This window comes from Myodes glareolus, chromosome 2 (assembly GCF_982192425.1).
Source record: "Myodes glareolus chromosome 2, mMyoGla1.1, whole genome shotgun sequence".
Taxonomy (NCBI): Eukaryota; Metazoa; Chordata; class Mammalia; order Rodentia; family Cricetidae; genus Myodes; species Myodes glareolus.
In genome coordinates, this window is record NC_142027.1 from 126,003,444 (window position 1) to 126,018,608 (window position 15,165).

The 15,165-nt window shown below is 48.8% G+C and overlaps 1 protein-coding gene across 3 annotated transcripts in view; it reads left to right on the top strand.

Annotated features, from left to right (window-relative positions):
• Acad10 (acyl-CoA dehydrogenase family member 10) overlaps positions 1-8,666 on the top strand; it is a 39,933-nt gene extending 31,267 nt beyond the window's left edge. Inside the window, exons 16-22 of one of the 3 annotated variants that reach the window (XM_087903674.1) lie at positions 4-94; positions 3,180-3,338; positions 4,591-4,763; positions 6,670-6,813; positions 7,573-7,650; positions 8,052-8,244; positions 8,415-8,666. In XM_087903674.1, coding sequence (XP_087759800.1) covers positions 4-94; positions 3,180-3,338; positions 4,591-4,763; positions 6,670-6,813; positions 7,573-7,650; positions 8,052-8,222 — 816 coding nt within the window. In that variant the 3' untranslated portion in view covers positions 8,223-8,244; positions 8,415-8,666. The remainder of the gene's footprint in view (positions 1-3; positions 95-3,179; positions 3,339-4,590; positions 4,764-6,669; positions 6,814-7,572; positions 7,651-8,051; positions 8,245-8,414) is intronic. The other 2 variants (XM_087903675.1, XM_087903673.1) reach the window with 2 other exon arrangements.
• The last annotated feature ends 6,499 nt before the right edge of the window (positions 8,667-15,165 follow it).

Below are 15,165 nucleotides of genomic sequence, written 5' to 3' on the forward strand. Positions count from 1 at the left end.
CAGGTGGCCTCCTCAGATGCCTCCAATATTGAGGCTTCCATCAGAGAGGAAGATGGCTCCTATGTCATAAATGGTCACAAGTGGTGGATCACAGGTACTTGACCTGAAAAATAGTTTTCAGTTTTTCAGTCTGTGCAGATGAGCAGGGTAAGATGTGTTGTGAGCCCTCTAGGTGGCACCAGATAAGCACACCGGTGGCTATATGCCCCTGCAGGCAGCTCTGCCACGCCCTGCCAGCCTCCTTCACCTGGGAGTCTTCCCTATGCTATGAGGTCACAGGTGTTTTTCAGAGGCTTCCAAGTGCCTCTCTGTCTGTCAGCTCACAGAGCTGATGACCCCATCCATCCCATTTCACAGGAGGAAACTAAGACTCGGGGAGACCATTCATTTACCTAAGGCTGCAGCAGCTGGCGGGTAGCAAACAGGCTTCAGAATTTGCTGGATTCCAAGACCTGTGTCCAGAGCTGTCCTTCCTAGTATTAATGGGGACAGCAGGGCAGGCTGTGGGGAGGAGGCAGCAGTTTGTAGATTTTTTTGTCTGTCAGTGAGAAATTTACATGTGAGAGAGACAGAGACAGATTGAACAGGGGTGTGGGGTGTGGGGGAGAGAAGGTATCATGTAGCCTGTGCTGACCTCAGACTTGCTTTGTAGCTGAGTCTGACCATGAACTGCCCATCCTCAGGCCTCTACCTTCCAAGTGTTTGGTTACAGGTCTGTGCCACCACACCTGACTCAAATTTATCTATTTTTCAAAAATCCATATACCTGCTAGATTTGGGGTTGTACAAATTGTAATCCCTGGGTTTTTGATGTGGAGGCAGAAGATAATACAAATGTGGGGATGTCATGCTTGGTTGTGTATGAGTTCAAGGCCAGCCTGGGCTACATGAGATACTGTCTTAAAAAACAAAATTAAACTACAACAAATCCAAATGCTGCATTGTCCAGAAAATTTCAACAGGTCTCTGTGTAATTCTTTTGCTCGTTTAGTTTACTTGAGATGGGGACTCTAAGTAGATCTGGCTGTCCTCGAATTCCTTACGTAGATGAAGCTGGCCTTGAACTCACAGAGATCCACCTGCCTCTGTCTCCCAAGTGCCAGAGTTAAAGGTGTGGGCCCCTACACCAACTTCATTGTGACCCACAGAGATGGCTTGGGAGTTAAGAGCACTTGTTATTGCAGAGAACGTGGGTCAGTTCCCAGCACCCACATTGTGGCTCACAGTGGTTTGTAACTCCAAGTGACCTGACTTCCTCTGGAATAGGCATGCGTGTAATGCACATTCATATATTTAGGCAAAACGCACATGTAAAATAACTGTTTTGAATTTTATTGTAATTGTTATGAAGTGAACTCTTGACTTTCTCTACATCCGCACATTTGTAACTCATGGAAGCTCTGTCAGCACTCATCCTGTCCTCTGCTCGCCCAGCCAGATTCTTAGGTACCGTACCTTTTGACCATGTGCTAAGATCTAATATTCAGAAGCACCTATGACCAGAAGAAGGGATGGGAGGAGAGGGGACAGAGAAGAAGAAGGGGAGCAGTGAGAATGAATGAAGTGTTTCCTGCGCAGTAGGTTTTGTCTTATTTCGTGCTCTGGTCAAGTGTTCCATCTTGAGCCTCCTCTCTAGTCCCTCCCTCCATCATGTGGATTCTGAAGCACTCACCCAGTTTATGCAGTGTGCTAGCTGGGTGAGAGCACACAGCAAGTATTCTCAACGAGGACAGCCAGATAGTCTCCCATGCCTCCTAGAAATACTTCCCAGAAAGTATTGTTCTTTACAAAGATAATAGATTGGGATGCCCTGAGCGGCCTATGAGCCAGGCAAAGGCTGCCGCCAGAGCAGTGCAAGTTCCCCGGGCGAGCGGCTGAGTCAGGCGGCTGGATGCGGTGGACAGCAGAGTAAATGGATATAAGGCTATACATCAAGTTAAACATTTATTACTTAGAAAAGAGGGAGACAGAGATACATGGAGAAAAACATAGGGAGAGACAGAGACACGTGTGTACACACCAAGAGACGGGGGACAGAGAGAGAGAGAGAGTGTTAAGATGGCGACCAGGAGGTCAGAAGTGGCTGGGAGTGGGCGTGGTTAGTCCTTAAAGGCACCACAAAGGAATAACAGAAAGCACAACAGCAGCCCACTGGAAGCATAGATCTGTCTTGGAGTCTTAAGACTCCAAGTCCTGCAGCAGGCACCAGCATGGAAACTTGACAACCAGTTGTCTTCTGGGTGTTTCCAGGAGTGCCACTGTCCTGGGCCTAACAACCACCAGGGTTCACTAGAGGGTGGGAACATAGACCCCAGCCCCTCGCATCTATCCCAGCCCCCTAGGCCTGAGAGTTGTATTGGTCTGGACTCCAAATCCCAGCAGGCCAGGTCCTGGACCCCCCCCCCCCCACACACACAGAGTATTTAAATAAACTCCCAAAAGAGGACCGTGTGGTCTCTTTTCTTTCCTCCCAGTTCCCCCTCAGGGCCACCCGAAAGCGTAGGAATCCCATTAAACCTGGATATTTCTTAATTTGACTTGTTTTGATTTAGCTTGATTGGGAATTCCTAACAGTGTGCTCTCTTCAAAGTCTTTTGCAGCCAGTTCTATCTTTGCTGCTTCACTATAGTTAAACTTGTGAGCTGTTTTGTACCATCCATAGTAGACATCTCATCACATAACCCATTTCCTCAGCTGGACCTCAGCAAGCTAGAGGAGATGCTTATAGCAGCCACCTTGGGTTTTGTCTCTTTCTTCAAGTCTAACATGATGGTTTTTAATTTTTTTTATGGGACTGAAGAGAGGCATTGAAGAGAGGACTGAAGTAGTTACGAGCACTAGCTGCTCTTGCAAGAGAACCAGGACTTGATTACCAGCACCCACATGGTGACTCACAACTGTCTATGACTCTAGTTCCAGGGGATCTGACTCCCTCTTCTGGCCTCTTTGGGCACTGCACTCACAACATGCAGACAAAATGTACATACAGTTAAAACATTGTTCCTATGGTGCTGGGTCCCATTCTCAGTGCAGTAAGTTCTGTCTGGCCTGGAGCCTGCACGTGCTTCTCCAATTGTGTGTATCAATCAGTGTCCTCGCTTTGCTTTAGGGCTTCCTGTGGTTAGATCCTCACTGGCCCTGGCATGCACTGACAGAATGCTCTCTCTTCTCCCTGGCAGGCATCCTGGATCCACGCTGCAAACTCTGTGTGTTTATGGGAAAAACAGACCCACAGGCCCCGAGGCACCAGCAGCAGTCCATAATCTTGGTTCCCATGGACACTCCAGGAATCAATGTCATCCGGCCTTTGTCAGTGTATGGGTTGGAGGATCCCCCAGGTTAGGACCCCCGGGGTCAGTCACCCTGAGTGTGGCTCTAGTACATGGGCAGCAGTTTGGGGAGTGCTTTTTCTGTTCAGAATTTTCCACATGCCAAGGATCTGATAGCATCGGTGAGACGCAGTCCAGCCCTTTATTTCCTAAGGAGCTCGAACTGCTCGGCAGACTGCCTGTGGGTGTTTATGCTTGCCTTTCCTCTTCTAATCTCAGAAGATAAACAGGAGCCCTTGAGATCCTGCGGAGAGACCTCTCCGCAGGAGAGGTCCTGCGGAGGCGCCAGGGCAGCAGAGGGCCTGGGCAGCAGGTGCAGGTCACAGCCCCAGTTGAGTCCCTCACCTGTGTGAGGAGAGAGCCTTCCCTGCTGACAGCATTCACACCCTCACTTCTGGCATCCCATAGAGGTTCTGGCCTGCATCATATTTTAACCATGGGGCCTGAAAGATGGCTCAGTGGGTACTTCCACCAAGCCTGATGACTTAAGTTCAGCCCTTGTCAGCCACATGGAAAAAGGAGACATCTGACTCTGCCATTTGTCCTAAAAGTGTAAATAACTGTGGCCATGCCTGACAAGGTGCGTTCAATCCCCAGGACCTACATGGTAGAAGAGATCTGACTCCTGAACGTTGTTTTCTGACCTCCAAATTCACTGTGCATATGTGCAGACATATACACACACTCAGAAGTAAATTTGATATACAAAACTTTTTAAGAAAATGGCAGAAGCTGGGCAGTGATTTAATCCCAGCTCTCTGGAGTCAGAGGCAGGCAAATATCTGTGTTTAAGGCCAGTCTGGTCTACATAGTGCGTTCTAGGACAGCTATGGCTATGCAGAGAAACTCTGTCTTGAAAAACATAAGGAGCTGGGCAGTGGTGGTGCACACCTTTAATCCCAGTACTCGGGAGGCAGAGCAGAAGCAAGCAGATCTCTGAGTTCGAGGCCAACCCGGTCTGCAGAGCGAGTTCCAGGACAGGCTCCAAAGCTACACAGAGAAACCCTATCTCAAAAACGTCCCCTCAAAAGAAAAGAAAAAAAAAGAAGAAAACCCATAAAGAATGGCAGAATAACTTGTTTTTTTGTTTTTGGGGTTTTTTTTGCTGAAAACAATTGAAAACAATTCTCTTCCCTTATTTCTGGGTCCCCTGTCCCCTTCTTAGCTGTGACACAGTTAGAAGGCTAAGGTCTGGGAACATGTAGTCCTAACTGAAGAGAGGAATAAACACACCCAAGAAAAATGTATTTTCATCTTTCAGGGGGCCATGGCGAAGTACGGTTCAAGGACGTGCGTGTGCCAAAAGAGAACATAGTCCTAGGCCCTGGTCGAGGCTTTGAGATCGCACAGGGCAGGCTGGGGCCTGGCCGGATTCATCACTGTATGAGGCTGATTGGGCATTCAGAGAGGGCCCTGTCACTCATGAAGACACGCGTGAGTTCCCTAGTGCCCACAGTGACCAACAGCCACTATTACTGTCTGGGAACTTTAAACACGGGTGCCCTTCTGAAAACAGACCTCACAGAATGATATTCACATCCAGAATCCGTAATCTCTACTTTGCATCTGCTCTACTTTGGCCACAGCTGACTTCCAGAGTGGAATGGCCACCTATTTGTCCAAGTGGCCAGAAGGAAAGGCCAGGCAGGCTTTGTGGTAGCTGAGGGTGAGGTTCCAATGCCCACAGGATTATGAGTAGCCAAGACCAGTGTGGTCAGAATATATAATCTGAAGCCAGCGTGGTATCTTATTCCAGCACTCAGAAAACTAAGGCAGAAGGATTGTTGCAAGTTCCAGAGTCACCTAGATTCCATAACAGGACACTGTCTCAAACAATGAAAGTCATTAGCCATGGGCCCCTTAACAGCTGGAGGCCTACATAGTATAGGGGTCTCCGTGACTATCAGGGCAGCAGAGTGAAGATATGCAGGAGTCAAGAAAGCAGTTCAGTTCAGCTCGACTTCAGGAGTCTGACCCCCAAATGGTTTATTTTAGGTATCTTAAAGCGCAGCATAATTTGGTGAAAACTTATTCTGGTGATTATAAATGCAATCCTGTATACACAGAAAAGCATACATAAATCTCTGAGGAACAAAGTAAGCTAAATATAAATGGGGAGAGACTACATTGAAAGTCCCCATGATTGACTGCAAAAAGCAAGCTTATAATCAGGGTCTGGGGTAGATTCTGTCAGGATGAGGTTCTGGTGTGGTCTCCAGCCACAAAGATGGCACAAAGGTCACCAGACTTTTTACCACATCCCCTCTCATAGCCCAGGTTCACATGCTAGCCTGGATCTCTCCATGTAGGCAAGGATGACCTTGTTGGGACTCAATTGCACCACACCATGCCTGGTTGGAAAGTAGCTTCTACTTTTTAAACATATAATCTAGAGCCGGGCTGTGGTGGCACACGCCTTTAGTCCCAGCACTCAGGAGGCAGAGGCAGGTGGATCTCTGTGAGTTCGAGGCTGGCCTGGTCTACAAGAGCGAGTTCCAGGACAGGCTCCAAAGCCAAAGAGAAACCTTGTCTCGAAAAACAAAAAACAAAAACATATAATTTAGGGACACTCACAATGCCCCTAAGTTATATGTTTTAAAAGCAGACTGGAAGGGAAAAGTGTCATGGCGTATACCTTGAATCCCAGCTCTCTGTAGAGAGAGACAGGCAGATCTCTATGAGTTCAAGGCCAGTATAGTCTACATAGCAAGTTCCAGGACACCTGGGACTACATAGAGAGACCTGTCTCAAATGAACTAATGGAAAGAGACTACACAACACCGTGTGGACTATGACTGTGTTTTTTTGTTTGTTTGTTTGTTTGTTTTTGTTTTTGTTTTTTTGGGTTTTTTTTTTTAATGGGGAGAGGACAGTGAGTTGGCCCAGAAGGTAAAGGTATCTGCTGCCAATAATGTTGATAACCTAAGTTTGATCCTTGGGGTCTCTGGTACCATCTGATGACATTCTTAACTTTTGGGTTGGTGGGAGGGAGAGTGCTTCACATTCCAAAAGGATGAGTCACAAGATGTTAACACTGCAGTGGGCAATAAATTGCTCTTGAGGCACCATGACAGCCCAAGATCCTGGCTCTGGACCTGCAGTACGGCAAGCTCTCCGGGGTCACTGTAGCTGTAGTCAGTCCATCAGCCTTTGAGGATGTTGTGTATAGGTGTGGCATCTGTGATGAGCATTATTGCCTATATACAGACGCTGCCGCCAGTCAGCTCTCGCTTCTGCTCTCCCCTCCTGTGTGCCCTGATCCTTTGCAGGTCACCTGCTCCTGTGCCTCTCAGGGACACTCTATGCCCAGCTCCTCAGCCTCGTCTCCCGGTATCTGTAGGTGATGTCCCGCATTGCCTTCGGAAAGCCCCTCGTGGAGCACGGCACCATCTTGGCAGACATTGCCCGATCACGTGTGGACATCGAGCAGGCACGACTGCTGGTGCTGAAAGCTGCCCACCTCATGGATGTGGCGGGAAACAAGGTAGGAGGCCTCACAGGTCACAGAGGTCACCCTGGGGTTACACCGCAGTTGGCCCTTCTCTTCTTGTTTAGCTCTTGGACACTGATGTCTGCTACTGTTCTCTTGAACTCTGGCCATCTATCCACTCCAGAAAAGGCCAGGGACAGGGAACTTCCGTTTACCAATTGGGAACCTTCCTGATTTGAGAAAGGGAGGTCTGGTGGCCCCTGTACTCCTACAGCATGTTGATGGGGGAGGTGGATGATAGAGGAGAGAACTGGGGACAAGGGACCTCACAGGCCTAGTCCAAATACAGCATTAGCCAACACATTGTCTGTAGCGGCTGGGCATGGTACATGCTGACTGCTGTGTTATCTGGCCATCTAAGCAGGGACCCTATACCCAGCCAAGAGCTGCAGTGATGGGGTTGTGTCAGGAGCACAGTTCCTGACTCTTTGATGCTCCTAGTGGCCAGTCCCAAAGTCATCCTCTGGCTTTGGTCCACTGTTGCCTGGAGCTGAACCTAGACATAGCTGTTTGTGTAGGTGGCGCTTGGAGTCAAACCCAGTGCCTTGCGATTGCCAAGGGAGGTGCTGTCCACAGCCAGTAGCTCAGGCCGCTGGATCTGACTGTGGCCCAGAATGCAGCAGCAGCCATTCCCCTTTACCCTAGTCACAGTCACTTGCAGAACCCAACTCTGTGTCCACCCTGACAGTTTGACTTTGTGTTGCCCTCCCAGTACCTGGTCCTCTGTTCTTCTAACTCTACCTTCTCCTGCAGGCTGCAGCTTTAGAGATTGCCATGATCAAAATGGTAGCCCCATCCATGGCCTATCAAGTCATTGACCGTGCTATTCAGGTGAGCCACTCTGGACTGTCCTCCCTCTGTACCTGCGCTTTACTCTTCAAACGAAGACTGCAGGGGCCTCCCTCCTTCCTTAGTCCAAGACAGTGAGTGTTAGCTCGTAAGTAGCTGGCTGTGGGCTCCTCTGCTGCTGCTCACACCCAATGTCCCGACTCTGCAGGGCTCCTCCTTCCACATCCTGACACCTGGTCCCACACAGAACTTTCTCAGTAGGAGAAGCAACCTTCTTGGTGACTCAGGCATCCAGTGGGAGGCAGTGTCCCCATGAGAAGTCTGAACTCACAGGTGTCACAGGGCACCCCCTGGTGAGATACTTGTCACCAGATGTTCTGAGCAGGATGTCACTTTTAGAACTCACCCAGGCCTTCTTCTCCTCCCTGTCATGTGTCTGACAGGCCTTCGGAGCAGCGGGCCTGAGCAACGACTACCCTCTGGCTCCTTTCTTGGCCTGGGCCCGAGCCCTGCGCTTTGCTGATGGCCCAGATGAGGTCCACCGGCTGACCGTGGCGAAGATGGAACTGAGGAATCACAGCAGGCTGCAGGAACCAGCAGCACCCAGAGTGTAGGTTCTGTCCTTGGGAAGGCCAGGTATGTGTGCTTTTTCTATGATGTCCGGCACCTCAGTGTGGGGCAGTCATGCTGACTACCGTTTCTGGATGGCCTGTGAGTTTGTGTTTTAAGCATGGAGGAAGAACATTTGGGTTCAGGCCTGGGGTCTTGTGTTCCTCAGAGTTGACAACATGGTCCACTTTTTCTAGGCTGTAGGAATCTGGACACCTGTGTGCTCTGTTCTCTCCAGACGCAATTGGATTCCTTCTCAGGGCATCTAGGAAAGCAGACGGCATGAACCACAGCAGATGCTCCCTGCAACTGGAATGAAACCATTCTGTGACAACTAGAGTGCCCACATCAGGTGCCATATTACAAAGGGGCTTTGGGGACACAAAGAATCTGTGTACTTCCTGTGTCACATGATAGACATGGGAATAAAAGCTTCCTCAGCCCTGTGACTCAGGTGTCAGTGGCTTCCTCACAACTATGCTGCTTCCCCTGCACTGACCCCATATGCTGGGGCCCCGTGGGACATGGATGCCATGGCTCCCGGTTCTCCCCATGTCTTCTTCATATCCCCTCACCACCAGTTACCCTACTCCAGAAAACTTCACCAGAGGAACCATGCCATCTGAGTGAGATTCCCATTAACTGCCACACTCTGTGCCTGTCAGCAGTCATGTTGTGGCATAGGGGAAGACAGACAAGATGCTCCTTACAGGAACAGAGGCCCCATGAGACTAGAAAAGAAGAAGCTATTTTAGGAAGACTTGGCATTAAGATGCAGCACAGCCCATCTTCAGGCAACAAGTTTGGCCGGCACCATCACATGCTGACCTCAGAGTGCCTGCTTCCCCCGATGGACCTGATGCACAGCCTGGGCCATGCACTGCCGAGTGCACAGTCACAACAGGCTCCTGAATGACTTTCTCAGGTGTGCTGGTCCACACATGAGCTGGGGACACAGGTGCCACCACATCTGAGGAACAGATACTGAAGGAAGATGGATGAAGTGCCCACTGTTCAGTGTTAGCATAGTGCCAGCACACTGGTAGATTCCGCAACCAGCCCCACTTGTTTCTGTTTCATGCCAGAAATAGAGGGGTTTGTAAAAAGGAAGTGTCATGACATGGCATATCATGGGCCCTAAGAATGTCTCTCGTGACTTCTGAGATTAACCTTGCTCTACTGCCATGCTAAGGCATGGCCCCACATCTCTCAGATTTGCTGCTTCAAGGCCTGGGTACACCCACATGTGCAAGCATATGGTTTAAAATTTTTTTAAAAAAATATTGATTATGTATACAGTGTTCTGCCTGCATGTATGCCTGCATGACAGAAGAGGACACCAGATCTCATTATAGATGGTTGTGAGCCACTGTGTGGTTGTTGGGAATTGAACTCAGAGCATATGGTCTTAACCACTGAGCTATCTGCACAAATCTCAATGTGGGTTTGTAAAAGACCCTGCCGGGGCTGGGAAGAAAGCAGGGCTGGGAAAGAGCTGGCTGCACAAGAATAAGCTCCTGAGTTTGTGCTCCAAAGCCCACATGGAAAGCTGAGTGTGTGGTGTATACTTGTGATCTCTGGGAGGGCAGTGACAGGAGGGTCCCTGTGACTCACTGACCAACCAGTTCTGCCTGCTTGGACAGTTTTAGGTCCTGTCTCAAAAATCTAGGTGGTCAAGTTCTGAAGAATTACACTAGACGTTGTCCTCGGTCTCCACACACATGTGGACACATGCATCTGCACATATGGAGCACACACACTCAAAGTAAATGACTCTTTTTTTAAGATTTATTTGTATGTACACAGTTCTCATTACAGCCGGTTGTGAGCCACCATGTGGTTGCTGGTAATTGAACTCAGGACCTCTGGAAGAGCAACCAGTGCTCTTAGCTGCGGAGCCACCTCTCCAGCCCCTGTAAATGACACTTTCACTTTTCAAAGTTGTTGAGGTTTGAATTAAGGTTATGTTAGTATATAATGAATCTGTGACTTGGGCATGAAAACATGTGATGTTGATATTTCTCTAGAAAGATATCGGAATGCCAACAAGTGAAAAAGGAAAAAGGAATACAGGAATGTGCCACTTACTTCAGTTTCTAGGGACTAGAATACATGATGCTCCCACTCACAAGAGTTTCCTGAAGACAAATACTGCTATGCTTTATAGAACCCTGCACGTGGTGCCTGTGAAGAGCTCTTCTCTGCTGAACTGTAAACACCAACTACTAACAATGGAGCTGCAACAATCTAAGTGGCCTGGCCTCAACTTGCACTCACGAACTGAGGCTACCCAGAGTCCTCTGCTTTCCCACCTTCAGTTCTTCCTGCATTTGTCAGGATAGGCGACTTGGAGAAACTCTCACAAAAGTTCACCGCCATTCGAGCCAAAGTTCCCTAACATCCATGGAATCCGGTGGAGTCTCCCGCAAGAATAATAGATACAAAATAAAAAGGAGTAGGCGTCATGGTTTTAGATGACACGGGGAAGGAAAGATTCCAGGATCACCTGGCATGGCCTTCCCAGCCTTCCTCAAGCCTGGCTGTTCTGTGGTACTAGGTGGCTGTCCTGGCACCTGACATGGAAGCACACCTGTCTCCCAGCTGGCTGCTCAGGCCCCAGTGGGCTTGGTTTGGTGATCTTTCCAGTTTTGTGGATCCATCCCACTGTGGCCTGACCTATCCTGGAGGAGGATCAAGGCCGAGCAATTCTGCATTCCCTTCCCTCACCACAGCACACAACCCTCTGAGCCCCTCTGGGCACATAGCGGGAGGATTTCCATAGGGACAGGGGGCCTGGCTGACTCCAGGGTCCCAGCCACCTTTGCTCCTATGCATCCATTTCTTCGTCTTTGTATTCGCTGCCATCTCAGCCTGTACTCCCCCAAGCCCTGATTTCAGATACAGTCTGATGATTCTAGATCCATCCTGAGAGGCTGGTCTCCAGGAAATTTTAATCTGCCTGCCCAGGACCTTCAAGGCCACGAGGAGAGTGACTCTGAGAGCTAGCTCTAGGATACATCATGTCATAGGGTAGTTTTCTGTCTTCTCAGGGCTTCACTTGGCCAGGACTGTGTCAGCAAGAGCCCCTAGGTAGTGTGGGCTGACTGACACATGGGCATGCCGTGTGACCTGGGGACCAACTCTCAGTGATGAAGTATTGGACAGGTAACCTGGGCCAGTCTTTCTTCTGAGGACAGCAGCAGCTTGGGTAGAAGGGTTTATTTTTATCGGCACCTTAGATAACTGAGTAGTTAAGGGCGTCAAAGATATTCCAAGCCAATCCTAGCTGAAGTGGTATGGACTGGTTTTATCCAGTCATGTGACTGGGGGAGGGGTCAATGTGAGGTGAAAATGCTAACTTCTGCAGAAATGGGGGTTAAGCAAATGTAGGACGTGGAGTTGGCCATCTGGGCTTCCAGGTTGTCCTTATGGACATTAAGACACAGGAGAAGGGGACTCTGCCTGTCTTCAGTGTTGTTTGCACAAGCAGGATCTTTCCTGCAGCAGAACATGTCCAGGCAGGAAGCACTTTAAGGGACCTGGGTTCGTCCTGGGATGAGGCCTCAAGCTGCTAGGAGCCATCAGGGTTGACTACAGTGTTTCTAGGCCAGGCTGAAGAAGTGGCCCATAGAGCCTGCCTGGCCAGTTCTGAGTTCCAGTGTCCCAAATTCAGCTGGGTTTGTGAAGGGATTTTTCTTCTCATGGCCCTGAGTTTTCTTCATTTGAAAAGTGGAGAGGACAGAGCTCCTGGGGTTGAGGATCAAGTGGAGCAATGCACAGTTATGAGCTTGCACTGTGTGGGATCAACTCCTACATGGCTATAATCAGGAAGAGGTCAGAGAGGAAGGGGCTTGACTGCAGGGTGAATTTCAGTGGCGCAGTGTTTGTCTAGTGTGCCCATGAGTTCAGGCCTAAGCAGTGGCAGGAAAGAAAAGTCGCTGTGCTTTAGTGGGAGACCAGACCTGAGGGATTTTATCAGACTGAGGATCAGCCCCAACTGCCTGGACCACAATACTTTTCAAGCTTAAGCCACGCTTGCAGAAATGCTGTTTGCTTTGAGCTCCCGTCCCGCCCTTTGGAGAAGCCTGAGCGAGTCAGATGCTGGCTCTCCCAGGTCAGGGGCCCCGGCTGGTGGGACTGTGAGTGCTGCTGGTTCCTGGAGCACAGGCGGCGGCTGGTACAGGCTCTTCTCAGCTCTGTGGACAACCGGATACTCCCCCTGCCCACGCCACCACCACCAATAATGAGACTGAGACTTAGACTTAGGAGGTCAGATGGCTTCTCAAGGCCATACAGCCAGCAGCTCAGTTGAGAAGTTTCTGGACTGCTTCCTCCTTCGTTTAAGGGCTTCCTGTGAGCATCTGACCACTCATATGAAGGAAGAGGAAGCTGGTGACCTGCTGTATAGCTAAGGAGTTTGCTCTCCTGGTGCTTCTGTCTCAGGAGATCAATAGCCTACCTGAGGGGTTCATAGCTCTGAGCACGGGCAGTGACCGTGTGGGCTGGTTGCATGTAAGAGTCAGCAGTGCATCACAAGTTTGTGTACAGACCAAGAGAGTGACAGGGCTGTAGGGCAAGTTTTTTCCTTCTAGTGACTTTGTGTTTTGGTTTGAATGTTGCTGAATCCCTAACCTAACTTCACTAGATGTGGGGAAAATCTGTCCTTACTCTCCAGGGGGAGACTGAACAACCAATATTTTGTCTCCCTGTTCAGTGACTCTGAGGAAACCCTCAGTGGCTGCCAGTTTTTTGTATGTTTGGTGTTTTATTTTTTTTTTCCTCCCCGAGATAGGGTTTCTCTGTGTAGACCAAGCTGCCCTGGAAACTCATTCTGTAGATCAGGCTGGTCTTGAATTCACAGAGATCCCCCTGCCTCTGCCTCCTGGATTAAAGGCATGAGCCACCACCGCCTAGCTGTTTGGTTTTGAGACAGCAGAACAGGTGTGCATTGTCTTAGAGGAAGTGTCCCTGGTGCCTGTACCAAAGTCTCAGCATGGTGGATGAGCTTGTGCCAGGGCATTTCCTAATAATTGGTCTAGAGCCTACACAGAAGAAGGGATCAGAGAGGAGCATGTTTGTTTTGTTTTTAAAATCAGATTAAAGACTGAAGAATGAAAGCAAAGGGAAAGACTCAAGGTGAAAGACATCTGGAGCCGGGAGACTCTCACTCAAGTCTCGGGATAACACAACCCCCCCAGGAACTCACGAGAGAGACCATCCTTGCTGCAATCACCCAAGGTTTATTGACAAGACAGGAACCAGTGCACTGGGGCCGAAACTCATTTCCCACGCAGGGGTAGAGAGTTCGACCCCAGTAGCTGGGAGAAGGGGTATTTAAGGAAAAAACCACTACCCAGTAATCCAAAGAGGGTAAGGAGGGCGTCATTGGAAAATTCCGAAAATACCAGTGTTCATCAAAGGGGGTAACTCCCTGTTTCTCAAGATTATTCTCAAGATTATAATCTAACTTTATCTTCAGCTAGTTCCTAAAACAGAGTCACTGAACTGGCTAACCTAGATTTCTGCCTCTTCTCTTCCTGCTTAAATTTTTGGCTCTATTTTTTTCTGCTAGAGGGGTCTGGATTTATCCAGGTCTTTCAAAGGAAGATCTGGTGTGGAGCACACATTCACTGTTCCAGCACCTGGGAGGCAGGGGCCTCTGGAGGAGCCTAGCAAGTTCAAGGCCAGTTTGGGCTATATAGTGAGACAATTCTCCCAATGCCAGGGGCTGGAGATGTGGCACTAACATAGGTCCTGGGTTTGATATACAGCATCAGGAAATGAAGAGGGGAAAAGAGAACACCAGTACAGTCAGATAGAAATATAGTATGGGTTGCTGGAGAGATGGTTTAGAGGTTAAGAGCATCAGCTGCTCTTCCAGAGGTCCTGAGTTCAGTTTCCAGTGACCACATGGTGGCTCACAACCATCTATATAGTTAGATCCTGATCTGTCATGCAGGTGTACATGCAGATAGAGCACTCATATACATAAAATAAGTAAATAAATCTTTAAAAAAGAAATATAGTATGAATGTTACATTGTAATACATCAGACATTATCTAATGTTACATTAGAATTGTCAACATTAGATGACTGAGCCACACAAAACCTTGTTTCATTTTTATTGCTGTGATAAACACCCTCTCCCCTCCCCATAAAAAAAACCTCAGGGAAGAAAGGGCTTAATTCAGGTTACAATTCCAGGTTAGAGTCCTTCATTAACAGAAATGTCACAGTGGCAGGAGCTTGAGGCAGCTAAACCACATCATGTCCACAGTCAAGAGCAGAGAGAGGAAAATGAATGTAGCCTGCTGGCTAGCTTTCTCTTCGTCAGGACCCTCTAATAGGGACTGGTGCCACCCACAGTAGGCTAAGCTTTTCCACATCAATTCATAGTCAAGACAGTCTTCCACAAACCTGTCTACAGGCCAACCTGATCTAAACAATTCCTCCATTAAGACTGTCTTCCCAGGGGCTGGAGTGATGGCTCAGAGGCTAAGAGCATTGCCTGCTCTTCCAAAGGTCCTGAGTTCAATTCCCAGCAACCATATGGTGGCTCACAACCATCTGTAATGAGGTCTGGTGTCCTCTTCTGGCCATAGAAGGAATGCTGTATACATAATAAATAAATATTTTTTAAAAAAAAAAAAAAAGAAAGAAAAACTGTCTTCCCCCAGCCTGGTCTACAGGGCAAGTTCCGTGACTGACTCCATAAATAGCTACTGGGAAACCCTGTCTTGAAAAACAAAACAAAATAGACTTCTTCGCTGGTGATTCTAGGTTCTGTCAAGTTGACAGTTAAAAACTACCCGTCATGGTGCTGAAATGGAGATTGTATGGAATCTGCAAAGGCAGGCTGATGCGGTGATAGTTCCTGGAGGATGAAATTCCAGCTGAAGCTCATCTGAGTTCAAGGCCAGCCTGATCTACAGAGTGAGTTCCAGGAC